We start from the raw sequence: 15982 nt of genomic DNA on the forward strand, positions 1-15982 counted from the left end.
AACACTGGACCCGCCGGTCCTGATCTCTAAGCCTCATACCCCGTCTTCATCGGTACCGCGAAAACCGTGGGGATCGTCTGTGCTGAGGCAGTCTTCTGTCCCCATTCAGTCTCTGGTTCCATCTGGAATGCATGCCACTGACACCAGGGAGACTCAAGTTGGCTCTTGGACATCATGAACTTTTTGTCTTAGACGAGGTGGGATCCGTATGTCTTCCAGTGCATTCACCTCCGAAGAGACTGCTTCCCTACTCTGGACTTACCGCCTTCAGGTCATGTTCATGAGCACTGCCTTGCGACCCTCTTGGTCCTGGTGGCTCTGCTACTTGAGCAAGGATCCGACTTCTTGGCGTTGGAAGATTCAGATGGGGCACATGGTCCGCTGCTCCCATACCAATGATGAGAATATCCAAAGGATCTGCCAGTCCAGTGACAAATCCTCCCTTCGCTTAGCCCAGCTCCAGTGGACCGCCATAGCAACTCAGTTGGCCAGACAGCAGCATCCGTATTCCATTCTGACTGACAAGGAGGGTAAGAGACGGGACTTTCTGGGTTGTAAGATCTGTTTGTCAGACAACTGTCAGTTCTGCATCTCTAATTATGTGGCATTGCTGGCAAGGTATGACTTTTTTGAATTATGGCCAGTTAGCAGAATTTACGGACAAGCTTACCCAATAGGACCATACCCGTTTCCATGCTATTTTAGAGGAAGGCAAACTGGTTACCAAAATGATGTTACAGGCTGCAGTAGATTTGGCGGATGTGTCTTCGTGCACTACGGCCACAGGAATTATCATGAGGAGGGAATCCTAGTTACATTGTTCTAGTTTTCCAAGGGAGGTACAGAACACAATTGAGGACCTCTCCTTCGACTGTGTCTCTCTCTTCAACCAGAAGACTGATTCCCTACACTCACTCAGAGTCTTGAGCAGGGGTCTCAAACTCAACTTACATTAGAGCCAGTGCCAGTCCTCAAATCCTCCGAGTGGGCCAATGTCACTCATGCTGCCAGAACCCACCCCCCAAAAAATTCCGCCTCCCCAAAACTCTGCCCCCCCCCACTTGCCTAAGGCTTTGGGATGGAGTTTGGTTGAGGGAGGAGGTCTGGGGTAGGGGATTGGGGTGCAGGCTCTGGGATGGAGTTTGGATGCAGAAGCAGTGAGAGGTTGGGCTTTGGGAGGGAGTTTGGGTGGAGGAGGGAGTCGAAGGCAGGCTCTTGGATGGTGTTTGGAGGCTGGGGTGTGTGTGGGGATGGGGTGCAGGCTCTGGGAGGGAGTTAGGGGGCGAGAGTGAGTGTGAGGACCAGGTGCAGGCTCTCGGAGGGAGTTTGGGGGCTGGGGGTGGTGGGGATGGGGCGCAGGCTTTGGCAGGGAGTTTGGGGGTAGGAGGGGGAGGGGTGTAGGCTCTGGGAGGGAGTTTGGAGGGGGTATGTGGGGAGGGCGTGGGAGTGCAGGCTCTGAGAGGGGGTCAGGGATGTAATGCTTACCTGGGGCTCCAAGGCGGAGCGGGCTGGGGGGCCTTTGCACGCCCCTGCCCCCAGGCACCGCCCCTGCAGGGTCCCATTGACCGCAGGGGTGCTTGGGGCAGGGGCAGTGCATAGAGGCACAGCCCCGCCCCGGGCCAGAGGGAGGGGATGGCAGCCACTGGAGCGAGCAGGCAGATGCTGCTCAGCTCTGCTGCACTGTCGGGGCCCTGAGGAGGGAGCACCCGGGGGGTGGCAGGTGGGGCCAAGGGAGAGACCCAGCCCCAAAACTGCTGGAGCCCCGTGGGCTACATTGGGGAGGCTCGTGGGCCACAGATGGCCCGCAGGCTGGGAGTTTGAGACTCCTGCTCTAGAACCACCTTGAGATCACTGGGCATTTATACACCAGCACCCAAGTGAAAATTTTATCGGACATCTCCTTCACGATGACACAGAGCTCCTCAGTTTTTCTGCCAGTGGTCCCTATGAGCCTCCCTACAAGTGTCAGAAGACTCCACAGCCACGTCCGCTTGGCCTGTCAGCACAGTCCTTGACATCACACAATTAATTTTTACGTAAGCAATATTTCTGAGTGCATCTAGAGAGCTGTCAATCACATTGCTACCCACCATTTTTGCACCCCACCCCTTTGGGAGTCATCCAGCCTGGAGTACGATAACAATGGACAAGTGGGTCCTAGATGTCATTCGAAGTAGCTATATGATTAAGTTCCTGACACTATCTCATCCATATCCCCCGTCCTGATCCTGCCTCTGGGACCGCTCTCATGACACTATCTTCACCCTGGAGGTGGACTCCCTGCTACAGAGACGGGTGATAGAGCCTGTGCCCACAGCCTTTCAAGGCACAGGGTTTGTCTCTACCTGCTTCTGGGTACACAAGAAAAAGGGAGAATGGAGAGCAATCCTAAATCTCCATGGTCTCAACCACTTCACATGCAAACAAAAGTTCCATATGGTGAAGCTTGCAGCCATCATACCCTCTCTAGAAAGAGGCATGTGGTTTACAGCTCTCGATATGCAAGATACTTACTTTCACATAGATATTCACCCAACCCACAAACGATTCCTGATATTTACAATGGGCCCTCAGTGCTTCCAATTCAGGGTTCTACCATTTGCACTCTTCACTGCTCCATGGGTCTTCTCCAAAGTGGTGGCTTACCCCTGGAATCAAGAGGTCCTCATCTTTTCTTATCTTGACGACTGGCTGCTGGCAGCATGATCCAGATATGAGGCTCAAGCATATCCTTTCCTGCTGCTTTTACTCCTCTCTTCCCTGGGGATGAGCATAAACCTTAAAAAATTGACGTTGGACCCCTGGAGTGCCTGGAGCTCATTGGGGCATGCATTGACATGATCTCTGCATGTGCCTGCCTTGCACGGGACAGGTGCTTTTGTGACCTCCAATCCTTTGGTTCTGGCTGGAACTTGCCTTTCCCTTCTTGACCACATGGTGGCGTGCACTTGCGTCACTGCCTTTGCTCATGTTCGCTTCTGTGGTCTATAGCTGTGACTACAGAGAGCCCATTCTCTGATGTTCAACATAATGAACACCCTACTGACTTCTCCCCTCCCCCCTTCTCCAGGTTCTTTCCTCCCTTTGGTGGTGGATGGACCCAGATCTGGTTTGCACCGGAATACCTTTCCTCCCATCCTCCCCAAGCATGACAGTCATTACGGATGTGTTGCTCGACAGATGGGGCGCGCACATGGATGAACACAACATGGACACTATAATCTCTTTTCAGTACATCTAGTATCAATGCTTGTCTTCACTAAACAGTTTAACTCAAGTTACTCTACTTGAGGTAACCTAGGCTAGCTCAAGTGAGAGTGACTGTATTGTGAAACAACACAAGCTACACAGCTATGCTAACTGAAGCCTGTAGCAGCATCCCCACTGCAGCATATATCTTCAACCTGTAACTTGTGATGGGTTGGTTAATATGAGTTTAAAGCACCACTTAACTCGAGCTAGAGATTTTTGTGTGTAGATGTCAGGTTAGAGTCAACACTTGAGTTACACCTTGAGATGCCACTGCAGTGTTAGCAAGCCCTCAGTAAGCACTTTACTTAGTTTCATAATTCTAGGTCAGTGGCTCTCAACCTTTCTAGACAGTACCCATTTCAAGAGTCCAATTTGTCTTGCATATTCCCAAGTTTCACCTCACTTAAAAAATAGATATAAAAATACTAAAGTGTCACAGTACACTAGTCCTGAAAAAATGTTTACTTTCTCATTTTTACCATATAATTGTAAAATAAATCAATTGGGATATAAATATTGTACTTGCGTTTCAGCTTATAGTATATAGAGCAGTATAAACAAGGCGTTGTCTATATGAAATTTTAGTTTGTACTGACTTTGCTAGTGCTTTTTATGTAGCTTCTTGTAAAACTAGGCAAATGTCTAAATGAGTTGATGTACCTCATGAAAGACCTCTGCATACTCCCAGGAGTACGCGTACTTCTAGCTGAGAACCACAGCTTTAGGTTATATAGTTGCTGTTTGATAATAGTGACTGAAAGATCAATAGTCCTCTCTGGGAACATATCTTTACATCTGACAATGTGACCAGTAGTGGGAATTATTGGATGTTTTGAAGAGATGTAATATCTTTAAATACTCTAAAACAGGAGTTCTCAAACTGGGGGTTGGAACCCCTCAGGGGGTCGCAAGGTTATTACATGGGGGGTGTCGTGAACTGTCAGCCTCCACCCCAAACCGTGCTTTGCCTCCAACATTTATAATGGTGTTAAATATAGTAAAAAGTGTTTTTAATTTATGGAGGGGTTGCAGTCAGAGGCTTGCTATGTGAAAGGGGTCACCAGTACAAAAGTTTGAGAGCCTCTGCTCTAAGGCAAGTTGGATGAGTTGAAACACTAACACTTTATCCATTGTTTTGATATTTTAAGAGTTGTATGTGGTTTGTCTGTTCTTACACTCTGACATCCTGGCATCAGTCTTATTTTATTTGATAACTTCCTATACCTTGTATTACATTGAGAATCCAATACTTCCATTTTTTTGATGTTTTGGATGGCATTGAATTGGCTCAGTGCAATCATAACTTTTATGAGAAATGTGTTCACAAACCTTCCACTAAGAACTTGGCATGAATCATCTATTTCACAATATTACTTAATCCTCAAATGTCTGTCTGATTACAGCAGCTCAATATATTCCCTGCGTTAGCTTTTTCAATTATGTTGATTGAAAAAGCTAGCGCTAGTAGTTGTGGGGCTTAATGTATTGTAGAATACCTTCCTTTTTCTTGATCTATGAAGGCTTCCAGCAGAAACTAGTGTGTAAAAGAGTCAGTTGATATTTAGATGTATTTTTTCTAAATATTTAAATTATAATTTGAGGCTTATTTGTTTTATGCACCTTGCCAAATGGAAAAAAAACCACCACCATTGAAACACCAACATTTTATCATTCCTATTTCATATTAGTTGAAATGAAAATTTCTTATTGCTTTTTTGAGTTTAATACAACAGTAGGTGAACTTTTGGCACAAATTTGGGAATAGCTTTTTAGTGTGATACAGTTTGTCATCAGGGAGTCTGACAAACTTTAGCGTAGTTTTCAGAAAAATAAAGTGGTAGATTTTTAGTTACATAGTAGCTGGAGAACTGTACCTGTTGTACACTTCTACCTCGATATAATGCTGTCCTTGGGAGCCAAAAAATCTTACCATGTTATAGGTAAAACTGTGTTATATTGAACTTGTTTTGATCCACCGGAGTGCACAGCTCCGCCCCCCTGGAGCACTGCTTTACCGCGTTATATCCAAATTCGTGTTATATCAGGTAGCGTTATATCGAGGTAGCGATGTACTAAAATAATTTTAGGGCTGATCATAGTTTGAGTTAAGATATTTATTGCTTCTAGGTTTTACCATACTACTCAAGTAGTGTTAACACAGTCAATGGTGGTGTCGTGCAGTTAATATTTTATGTTGGTTAAAGATGCAATCTGAGCAAGTAAAACAGCTTCTCCCCTGCCACCCATACAACCACATGATGATGATGATGATGATTGCTAAGCAACTTCAGAGGCTCCATTTTGAAATCATGTGTAATTAAACAGTTCTTGATGTGCACACTTACATAAAAAATTTCATCTATCCTTAGGTTAACCATTATCTGTGTATGCATGTGTAATGCATTTCCCAAGTACTTGTTTCCAAAACCTTATGAGAAACAAAATACCTTGTGTTTTGGGTCACTGATTTTTAATTTGAGTTTGTTCTGTTTGAAGCTGTCCTAAATTTTCAGAATTGTGTTTGTTTAAATCCTCTTATGAGTCTAGAAAACTTAAGTTTTTAATAGCAGAGTATGTCAAAGATGGCATAATACAAACCATCTGCAACAATCATTTGTTTTATTGGTGTGTTTAAATCAACTGGACACCTTTTAGAATCAGCTTTTTTTATTTTTACTGTAAAATAGAATAAATACATGACTATCTTAACATGCAAATCTAAATCTTTCCAATATAATTAATTTATTTCTAGTGCCAAAAAAATCTGAATCTGCTGATGTGGAAGAATCCAAAATTGGAAATGAGGAGAGTGACTTAGAAGAGTCATGTGTTGTACCCCATAGTCCTGTGTCTGTAGATAAAAGACCCATACCAGTCAAGTCACCTAAGGTAGAGTATCCAGCTATTGAATTTCTCTTCTGAATAAAAGAGAACTATAGGAAAAAAACCCTAAGACAGTGAATAGCACGATATCACAATCCAGTAATTCTGGGAGACACATTGAATAATTGATTGTCAGCTTAATATCAAGTACAGAATGGCTACTTCATGTTTTAATTACATTGGTAGTATAGTTTTAAAACAAGCTTGTATGCCATGAACTCTGAATCGCCAAAGACAAGCGTCCTCCATCTTGTTATTTAAAAGAACGTTTAACCCCTTGACGTCACTTCAAAATAAATCAAGCTAGTTGCCTTGTCCCTTTGAGTTCCAAGGCATTTGAAATGATGCTTAATATATCTGAGCATGGTATTTATTACACCAATATATGAATCTTTTCCTTAGTTTGAAGTCTGATTTTAAAATATTTTTTTGATTTGGATATTGGAGCATATACAATACTTTCAGCTTGTTTTCTTATTGAATTCATTTGCTTAATTTAATACTTTTTCCCAATTAACAGGATAAATGGCAACCACTTCTGAGTACAGTTACAGGTGTTCACAAATATAAATGGCTGAAGCAAAATGTCCAAGGCTTGTATCCCCAATCTGCTCTTCTCAACACCATTGTTGAATTTGCACTGAAAGAAGAGCCAGTGGATGTAGAAAAGATGAGAAAATGTTTATTAAAACAGGTAAAATGAGTAAAAATAGGTTTTCATGCTGAAGTACTTACACACAAGTTTATTGATTTGTTGATTGATTTTATTGATTGCAGTTAGAAAGAGCAGAAGTTCGTTTGGAAGGGATAGATACAATTCTGAAACTGGCAACTAAAAGCTTCTTACTCCCATCTGTGCAATATGCTATGTTCTGTGGATGGCAGAGGCTTATTCCAGAGGGGATCAATATAGGGTAAATAGACTTTTTCACTTTTAATATGTTTCTTACTGGGAATGGGGGAGAGAGACTGTAAAATAATCTTTTTTCTCCCCTCTACCCCCTTAAATAAAGGGAACCTCTCACAGACTGTTTGAAAGATGTTGATCTGATCCCACCATTTAATAGAATGCTACTGGAAGTAACTTTTGGAAAGTTGTATGCGTGGGCTATTCAAAATGTCCGGAACATCTTGTTGGATGCTAGTGTCAGATTTAAAGAACTAGGTGAGCTTTAATCTTAACCTTAGTCTTCTGTTGTTGAATCAAAGAACTCTGGTTTGAATGTAATTGTTTTCAGGTACTAGCTGAAATGTGTACTAGCACATTTTAATGTCTTACTCTTTTTCATACTGTTGAGTATTTTTATAGAAATATATTCTTTTTCTCTTTCTTTCCCTCTCCCCCAAATTAAGCTGAGTTTCTAATATTTAAGAGAATGTTCTTGGTTTCCTGATAGGTTACAGCACTTAAATAACCAGTCGCTACTCTATATATCTTGGAACTTCCATTTTGGGGGTTCCTTAAGCCAAGGGTAAAGTATAATTATTTTAAACTGTTTAAATTTATAATCTCTGTAACTGTAGCTCTTATGCATTAATTTGCTCTGCATTATTTATATTTACTTAAAAGTATACTAATTCTGAACTAGGTATCCAACCTGTTCCTCTGCAAACCATTACTAATGAGAGTGCTGCCGGACCAAGTCTTGGGACCATTCCACAAGCACGCTTTCTGTTGGTCATGCTCAACATGCTGACCTTACAGCACAGTGCCAACACCTTGAATCTCCTTCTCAACTCTGGCATGCTAGCATTGACACAAACCACACTGCGGCTAATAGGTATGAAATCTTCCAGCTTTTTGTTTGTAAGAATCTATGTTCTGAACAATGAATTATTTCACAGATTTTAACTTCCACTGCATTGTAAGTAGAATGACAGCTTCACTGGTTAAGAACTGGTGATCTGAGCCACTTGGCTATACTACTGCCCAGTCTGTAAAAACGTGCCAGTGAAGTAGAGGGGGAGAGAAAAAGCTTAGGTTGACATATGCGCCTTATCTCATCTGTGAGTTGATGAGTATTATGAATAATCTATCGTTGACGGTTCTTGTTAGTCTCTGTGAGCTATATGGACACGTTAGGTGTTTTAACAACTCCCACTATATCGTTTCATTCAGTTTGTTGCTGTGGGAGCTTTCCCTCTATATACAGAGATTGGAGATAGTTTTAGCATTTTGGCTGGAAGCTTCATTCACTTGATTCTTCATAAGAACTTGTGCAGAATTAGGTATATGATAGTTGAAGAGATTCTGCGTTGGTTTCTCTCTCTCTCTCTCTCTTCCCCCTGCCCCTCCCTCCACGATAGCAAACAGTTATTCTGACAAGTTTATTTAACCCTTTCGGGTCCTTTTTTAAAACAACATGGACAGCGAAGGAAAAAACTGTTTCTGGAGCACTCCTTTCCATGCAGCCATTGCCCCCACTACTGTTGCAAAGCAAAACAGAAAGTGTTCTTCTAAATATGAGGTGTTTTATTTGAAGTACTGCTTCAGCAGTCTCCAGTAGTGGAATTATGCCATTTCTATTCATAGTCTGCAGGGACTCATTTTGTTACACCGAGAGCTGAGAAGGAAGGCCTCTCCAAAGCAGGCCTCTTCAATAGAAAGTAAAAATCATACTGTTCATCTTTTGTTCTTAGCAGATGGTTAACACAGGCAAATATTGGCAGTAAAAGCTTGCCTCCTTTTAAGATCACCCACTGGGGAAAATCTTCATATTTCTTGTAAGGCTAAACATCTGCCATTCTGAAAGACATTTTCAATTAATTGGGGAAAGAAGTGACTGACTGTCCTGAAAGGAGCTTGCAGAGCTGTATCTCAGGGTACTTTCTCTTCTGCTCCCAGCATCCCAGTTACCTGCGGATGAACAGAATGAGAGCTTATCTTGGTCAATATATTGCTCCTCGGAGAAGTTTTCTTTCTTCGACATATGAAGACCTATAAATGGTTGTATTTCTTCCACCAGTGCTACCACTATGTAAGAACAACTCAAGCTGAGGAATTAAATATTAGACATCATGGAAAATTTCCTCCTTTCCCAAGTGCAGAAAAATTAACTCCACGTGTATGGATTCAGAGCAGGAAGAAAAGGAAAAAATATTTCATAATTCTTTCTTTATGGACATTCTAGCACTTTCCTCTGAAGTGTTTGATGCTGGCTACTGTGACCTGAATCAAGCTACCAGAGTAGACGTAAACATGGAAATTGCCATACCAGATTAGACCACTGTTGTAACATATAGGCAGACTACTGAAGGTGTAGAATCAGATTTGAATGGGGAAAAGTCCTGGCAAGAGTAAAAGTCAACTGGTAAACAAAAGAACTTATATTGAATCAAGGCTCTAAAGCCTATATAGATGTGGCTTCACTAGCTAATGATGGAGTTTCCATTGAGTTCTGTTTTGGGGTCTGTTCCCCAAATGATTCAGTAGACTGGGAATTTGAATGCATAGTGAAATGAGTGTGTGAAATTTCTCTGGTTTGTCTATTAGTCTCACTGGGCAGCCATGTCATGGTGGTGTGAGGCTTTGGGAATACTGACGCACATACCCATGGGGATATTATTTGATTTTTTCATTGTTTCAACACAGTCTCAGGAGCTCAATCTTCCATAGCTAGATATCTTAAATTCTATACTACATAAGATTATTAACTTGCTGGTAAATAGTACCTGAAGGCATAGAGTCAAGTATCAGGGGGTAGTCTGTATCCACAACGACGACGAGTCCAGTGGCACCTTAAAGACTGACAGATTTATTTGGGCATAAACTTTCATGGGTAAAAAACTCACTTCTTTCCACGAAAGCTTATGTCCAAATAAATCAATTTAGTCTTTAAGGTGCCACCGGACTTCTTCTTGTTTTTTGGAAGGCATAGAGGCTCACTCAGCTAAATAAAACTCACTCTCTTCATATAAAGAATTCTGTAAGCCAGTGATTTGGCCCTCAGCTTTCACCTTTCTCAAGCACTGCAAGCTGTAGCTGCATGTGCCTGAGGATGCATCCTATGAGGAAGGCATGTCCCAGTCAGTAGTATTAAAAAAAACCTTTGTACTCTTCCTTGAGAAATGAAGATCACTCTTCTAGCCTCTTTTGTTTTACTTGCCCACTCCCCACTCTCCTCTTGTGTTTATTTTTCACTGTTTGCTACGTCTCTGTGATGATGGACAGAATAAGGTAACAAGACAAAGAATGGAAAACTTGTTACCCATTGACTTTCCCCCCTCAAGCTGGACCTATCCATACTTTCTAGGATAAGAATCTGTCTCCTATTTAGGGGAGTGTGTGTAGTTTAATTTTTATTTCATATTAGGGTTTTGTACTGCAGCCCATCACTGTAGTATCCAAACTGTTTCCCTTCAAAATAGATTAGCAGTAGTAGGGTTCTCAGTGGGCTTCATGGACTCTTGCTTTTCTTCCTTTTTTAACGTTTGTGTCATCACTTATTGTTTTGTTATGACAGTCCTGGTTGAGGAGTTAAGTAGGCAGAGCTTGAGTGCAGAGTGCTTCAATTTCTGGTCTCAATACAGTGATGGATTGTGGGGAGAGAATTTAAAGATATGAAATTTCTTTGACTTCTGTCTACAAATGGTAAACTTAAGGTATTGAAGGCTCACTTCCACCAAATGACAACCAGGTTTATGTCCTGTTGCATTCATTTCTTCTCAGATAAAGACTGAAATTAGAGTCTGGGAATGTGAACCCTTAAATGTATAGGTTCTTTTTTCACTTGAATGATCCCAATTCCCTTTCTCCTTCACTACTACATTTGCTTTATATGAAGGCTAAATACTACCTGCTCTTTTCTCTTCCTCCCCAGTTCCCATGAAGTTCCCCTTAGTTGTGCTTTCAGCTCTGTTCACTAGGAGTGAGACTAGTTTTCTTTGAATTTTTTCACATGATTGTACTACCAGCTGAACCTCGAGACTAGCATGTACAGATTTCTGCTTTCATGTAGCTATATTACTCAGCAACATATTTGCTTGATCATATCCTTACCAAAAGGTCTGCAACTATTTTCTAGTCCTTTCATTGGACAAAAAATAGTGGTAAAGACCTATGTAACACTTTCTGCCACTAGGCCTGCTTGGATGCTGGACTAAACCACCCTAATATCTCTTCCATTAGTCTGTATTATTTTGAACAAAGATAATGTATGTTATAACCCCTTTATTTTCAAAAACCTAATTTCATAGTCTCTAAAGCTGGAATGACTGCATCACTTGTTAACTCCTGTCTTCTGAATACTAACTTTTCATTTTAAGTATTAATATGACACTTATTATATGTTGTAAAAGGTTTTTAATTGGTGCAACAAAGCTCATGTCTTAAGTTTCAAGCTCTCTTTGTTTCTTATGGATGTTTCCTTTAGGGCCTAGTTCTGACAACGTTGAAGAAGATATGATTGCCGCTTCTCGAGGAGCTTCTGCCACAGTTTTGGAAGAGTCAAGGAAGGAAACCACACCAGTTCAGCTCCCTGTGTCTGGGCCAGAGCTGGCAGCCATGATGAAAATTGGTACCAGGGTGATGAGAGGGGTGGACTGGAAATGGGGTGATCAGGTACAAAATTCTGTTCCACTTTCATTTTCTAATATGTCTGATCAAGCTACGGACAGTATTAATGGACACGTAATGTGAATTATATCATTTGCAGGTTTTTAGGTAACAGGACAAATATTTAACATGACACTAGGTCTCATTTCTATTTGTAGAGTAAATTCTTTTTCACTGAAACTTTTCTCTATACATCACCATTTAAAAGGAAGCAGGATCAATGGTGCTTGGGTACAGCATCATGGAAGCTCATCTGGTCTGAGGAACTTGTACAATGTGTTAAAATGTTTCAATGTGACTTAAAAAAAGTAGATATATTACTTATCGCTGATTGCCGTCTGAATTAAAAATCATTCTAATCTGAAAATGTTTAAAATGAAACTTCTGTTATATGAAAGTGAAAAAAATCTTAAGACTTTCTTGAGAAAATACTATGGGTTATTTTGTTTTACTAAGCACTCGCACACAAATTTGGTGGAAAACTAGTGAGAAATTGTATAACTGAGTTATCCCATTATTGGCATAGCTTTGAATTGTTGGTTGACTGAGCTTCTCTGTTCTCTCAGGATGGGCCCCCTCCAGGTTTGGGTCGTGTGATTGGTGAACTGGGAGAGGATGGCTGGATTAGGGTTCAGTGGGACACTGGCAGTACAAATTCTTACAGGATGGGGAAGGAGGGAAAATATGACCTCAAACTGGCTGAGCCACCCCCTGCAGCTCAACCCACAACAGAAGACTCTGATACAGAGGATGATTCTGGTAAGAAAAAGTACTTTGTTAAAATGGAGGCAGACGTCTATCTGTATCTTCAGTGTTAGGACTTTGTAAGATCAGCAAAACTCATTTCACAACAGGAAAAAAAATTATCCGAAAAGCATTTTCTTTACTTACCTGGCATAAATTTATATATGGCTGATGTTCCGTTTCAACATAGAAAAGCTATTTTGAAGGGATGGGAAGGTCAGTTAGTATTGCATCTGCTGAGCATGCATTTGGGAAGGAGGGGTATTCTGTCCAACTGCTGTGATTTCAGTGGTGTATCATGGCAGGCACATCTGAATATGATGATGCTAATTCTAATGTAGGAATGTAATAAAGATTCCTAGGATGTGTCTTGGTTGTCACATACCTTGTATTTCTCTCCTTTTGACGTGTTGGTTATTATGGGGAAAATGATGCGCTGGGAAGAGCTTGGAAACATCCACAAGTACTGCATGATGACTTGCAATTTATACCAGAGTGTTTGAAATATAGGATGCTTTCCATGATAAGAGTTGTAAAAATCATACTATTTCAAGTAGTGTCCCGATGCTGCTCCACTTCAGGTGTGTATGCGTCTCAAGCACTTGAACAAAGATTTTATGCTAACAGTGCTTGTTTGGCCTACTCATGTGCCCTGTGCCTCCATGTGCCAGACACTGAGGCCATATAGGAATGCATGGGCGAACCAATGTCAGTTCCTTCTCTACTGCGTTGGCCTGAGACAGAGCTCTAGTGTGCCTGTCTTGAGCGTGCCTCTGCTATTTTGTATTCCTCTTATAGTTGTTTAAGATTACTTAATATAGTTTGTTGTTAGTAGTAGTTACAGATAGTTAGTAACTTTTAGTAGTGAGAGGATAGTTGTTTTTGTTTTTTTTGCCCCTTCCTCTCTTTCTCCTTAGGGAGCTGTGTCTTCCTGGCAGGGTGTACCTGGCTTGTCAGGCTACAAAAGCTGCCTTTCCTGCCAAGAGGCTTTACCTGTGATTGGCAGCCACTTTAAGTGTATTGGTTGCTTGGGGGAGTATCATGTCTCCCAGAAGTGCAATTTCTTCCTAGCCCTCAAGTCTAGGGCAAGGAAAAACAGGGAGATTAAGTTCAGACTGTTAAGGATGGAGTGCTCACTTAAACAAGTATCTGAGTCAGGTTAGGAGCTCTCCTCCCCTCCCCCCGCCCCGGGAACATCTGTCTCAGCCCCTTTGACCTTGGCACAGGTTTCCCATAAGAAGGGGAGGTCGTTGGAAGATTCTGAGAAGGCTTCCAAAAAGAGGAGTACAGACTCATCTCAAGGAGCCTACTCTTAAAAAGCTTGGGTCCCCTGTGAGGTCTATGGTCTCTGAAGCTTCAACCTCTTGGCTCGGTACTGTGGGGTGAAAGGACTCCTCTTCTGGTACCAGCAGAACTGGAAAGCCCCAGAACTCAAGACAGAGACATGACACTGACAGAGCTTCATTATGTTCTAGCAGGGACAAGGAGGGGAAGCATAAGCACCTAAGTCTGGTACTGTTGGGCTCAGTCCCATGGTTGGTACCTACCCAGTTGGCACCCTCGTTACTGACAAAGCAGTGGCAGCAGGCTCCATCAATGCCCACATCAGTATGCCAGCAGCGATATTATCTGCTTCAGCCACCACGTCGGTACCGATTACTTACTTGGTACCGCAAGAATTTATTATGCAAGTAACAGATGAGCTGGTCTCAAGACTGCTTCCTTTCCTCAATACTGTAGGACTCTCTGCCCTTTTTCTTTGGGGCCCTCAGCATTGAATGATGTTGAGGAGGATGGAGGGGACATCTATTTTGGTCAAGGATTCCCCTACGTATCCTATCAGGAACCCATTGTTTGACCGTCATAGGGAAGATCGTGACCATTATCAAAAGTGGTGGAACCAATTCTGTAGCCACTCCCACTCCTGTATGGAGTCCCCCCAGTGGGATATATTGGGATCCCTGCAATACTTACTGATAGCAGGTCTCCAGACCACTGGTATTGTCTCAGAGGGAGACTAGGCTTATTCAGTTCTATCCTCTTCTCCCCTGCACAGAAGGAGACATTTGAGGAATGGGAGTCCAGGGGGCTAAAGAGGCAACCCCTCAAACACCCATTTCATTCTTGTCTTCAAATAAAGCAGTTACACCTACACCACCTTCCATGGCTGATAATTTTCGGCAATTTCAAGACCTAATAAGCTAGGTAACTGACTCTCTTCAAATTCCACTCGAAGAGGTCAGGGATTCACAATACAAATTGCTGGATCTTCTACTGTTAGCAGTGCCCTCCAGGGTGGCGTTACCCATCAACAAGGTGCTCCTGGATCCAGCTAAGACTGTGTGGCGAACACCTGCTACTATTCCACCAAAGTGTAAAAGGGCAGATAAAAAGTTTTTTGTTCCCCCTGAGAACTCTAATATCTTGTTCTCCCACCCTGGCAGTGGATGCAGTAAAAGAGCAGAGTAGGCAATACTTGTCAAATTCTGCTGCACGTGAAAAGGACCGTAAGAGACTGGATCTATTTGAACAGAAATTCTATTAATCAGCAACTCTGCAGTTCAGAATTCAGAGCTATCAGGCAGTCATGGTCAAATACAATTTCACAGACTATAATAGACTGATGGCCTTTATTGAACACCTGCCACAGGACCATAAGGAACAATTCTAGTTCAACATTTCAGAGGGCCAGTTATTGGCCAGGACCAATCTTCAAGCATCTATGGCTGCTGTTATGTTCAGGGTGTCATACCTCTAGCTCCTGGTGTTTTCAGTGAGAAATACAGAACACTGCTGAGGACTTCCCCTTCAGTGGTTGTAGGCTTTTCTTAGAGACCAAAGGTGGAGGACACTGAAGGATTCTAGAGCCACTTTACACTTCTTGGGCATTTATGCACCTACAGATAAGAGCTGTTAAGCAGGTCACAAACTGTCCAGAGGGCACCTTCTGCTCAGTTCTCTGGATTCCATAGATCCACTGAGCTCCCACAGGAAAAGACATAAATTTCAGAGAAAGTGGGCCATCCAACCTTTCTTCATGATCACCCAACCATCTTCTATGCAACAGTTTTGATGGGTCGATCGAGGGTTCAAATCCTCCCGCATGTCTGGTTTTATAGCTGTGTTCATTTGCCCACCACCCTCCCTTTGGAGAGAGATGCCTTTCCTATTTCCAACATGCCTAGAGTCGGATTACTATAGACAAGTGAGTCATAACATCCATTTTACATCATTCCCTCCCTTCCACCCTCCCCTTCCCTCTTCAGGGACCCCTCTTATGAGCTTGTATTGAGAAAGAGGTGATCTTTTTCTTCCAGTTAGGAGCAATAGAGCTGGTCTCTTCTTCACATGGGCAAGGGGTTTTACTCAAAATATTTCCTTGTACCAAAGAAAGATGGAGGGTGGAGATTGATTTTTAGTTCTAAGACTTATAAACAAGTTTATAAAGCCTCACAATTTCAGGATGATGATGTCTTTCACTGGAGAAGGGGGATTGATTTTTTCAGTCTTTGACCTACAAAATGCCTGTTTTCATATCACAATATACCA

At 42.2% G+C, this 15982-nt stretch overlaps 1 protein-coding gene across 3 annotated transcripts in view; it reads left to right on the plus strand.

Annotated features, from left to right (window-relative positions):
- Positions 1-15982, plus strand: part of HERC2 (HECT and RLD domain containing E3 ubiquitin protein ligase 2) — a 200821-nt gene that overhangs the window by 82168 nt on the left and 102671 nt on the right. For all 3 annotated transcript variants that reach the window (XM_050919178.1, XM_050919184.1, XM_050919190.1), the window contains 7 exons: positions 6005-6141; positions 6656-6829; positions 6913-7049; positions 7149-7300; positions 7725-7916; positions 11508-11695; positions 12256-12448. In XM_050919178.1, the coding sequence (XP_050775135.1) occupies positions 6005-6141; positions 6656-6829; positions 6913-7049; positions 7149-7300; positions 7725-7916; positions 11508-11695; positions 12256-12448 (1173 nt within the window). The remainder of the gene's footprint in view (positions 1-6004; positions 6142-6655; positions 6830-6912; positions 7050-7148; positions 7301-7724; positions 7917-11507; positions 11696-12255; positions 12449-15982) is intronic.

This window comes from Gopherus flavomarginatus, chromosome 1 (assembly GCF_025201925.1).
Source record: "Gopherus flavomarginatus isolate rGopFla2 chromosome 1, rGopFla2.mat.asm, whole genome shotgun sequence".
NCBI lineage: Eukaryota > Metazoa > Chordata > Testudines > Testudinidae > Gopherus > Gopherus flavomarginatus.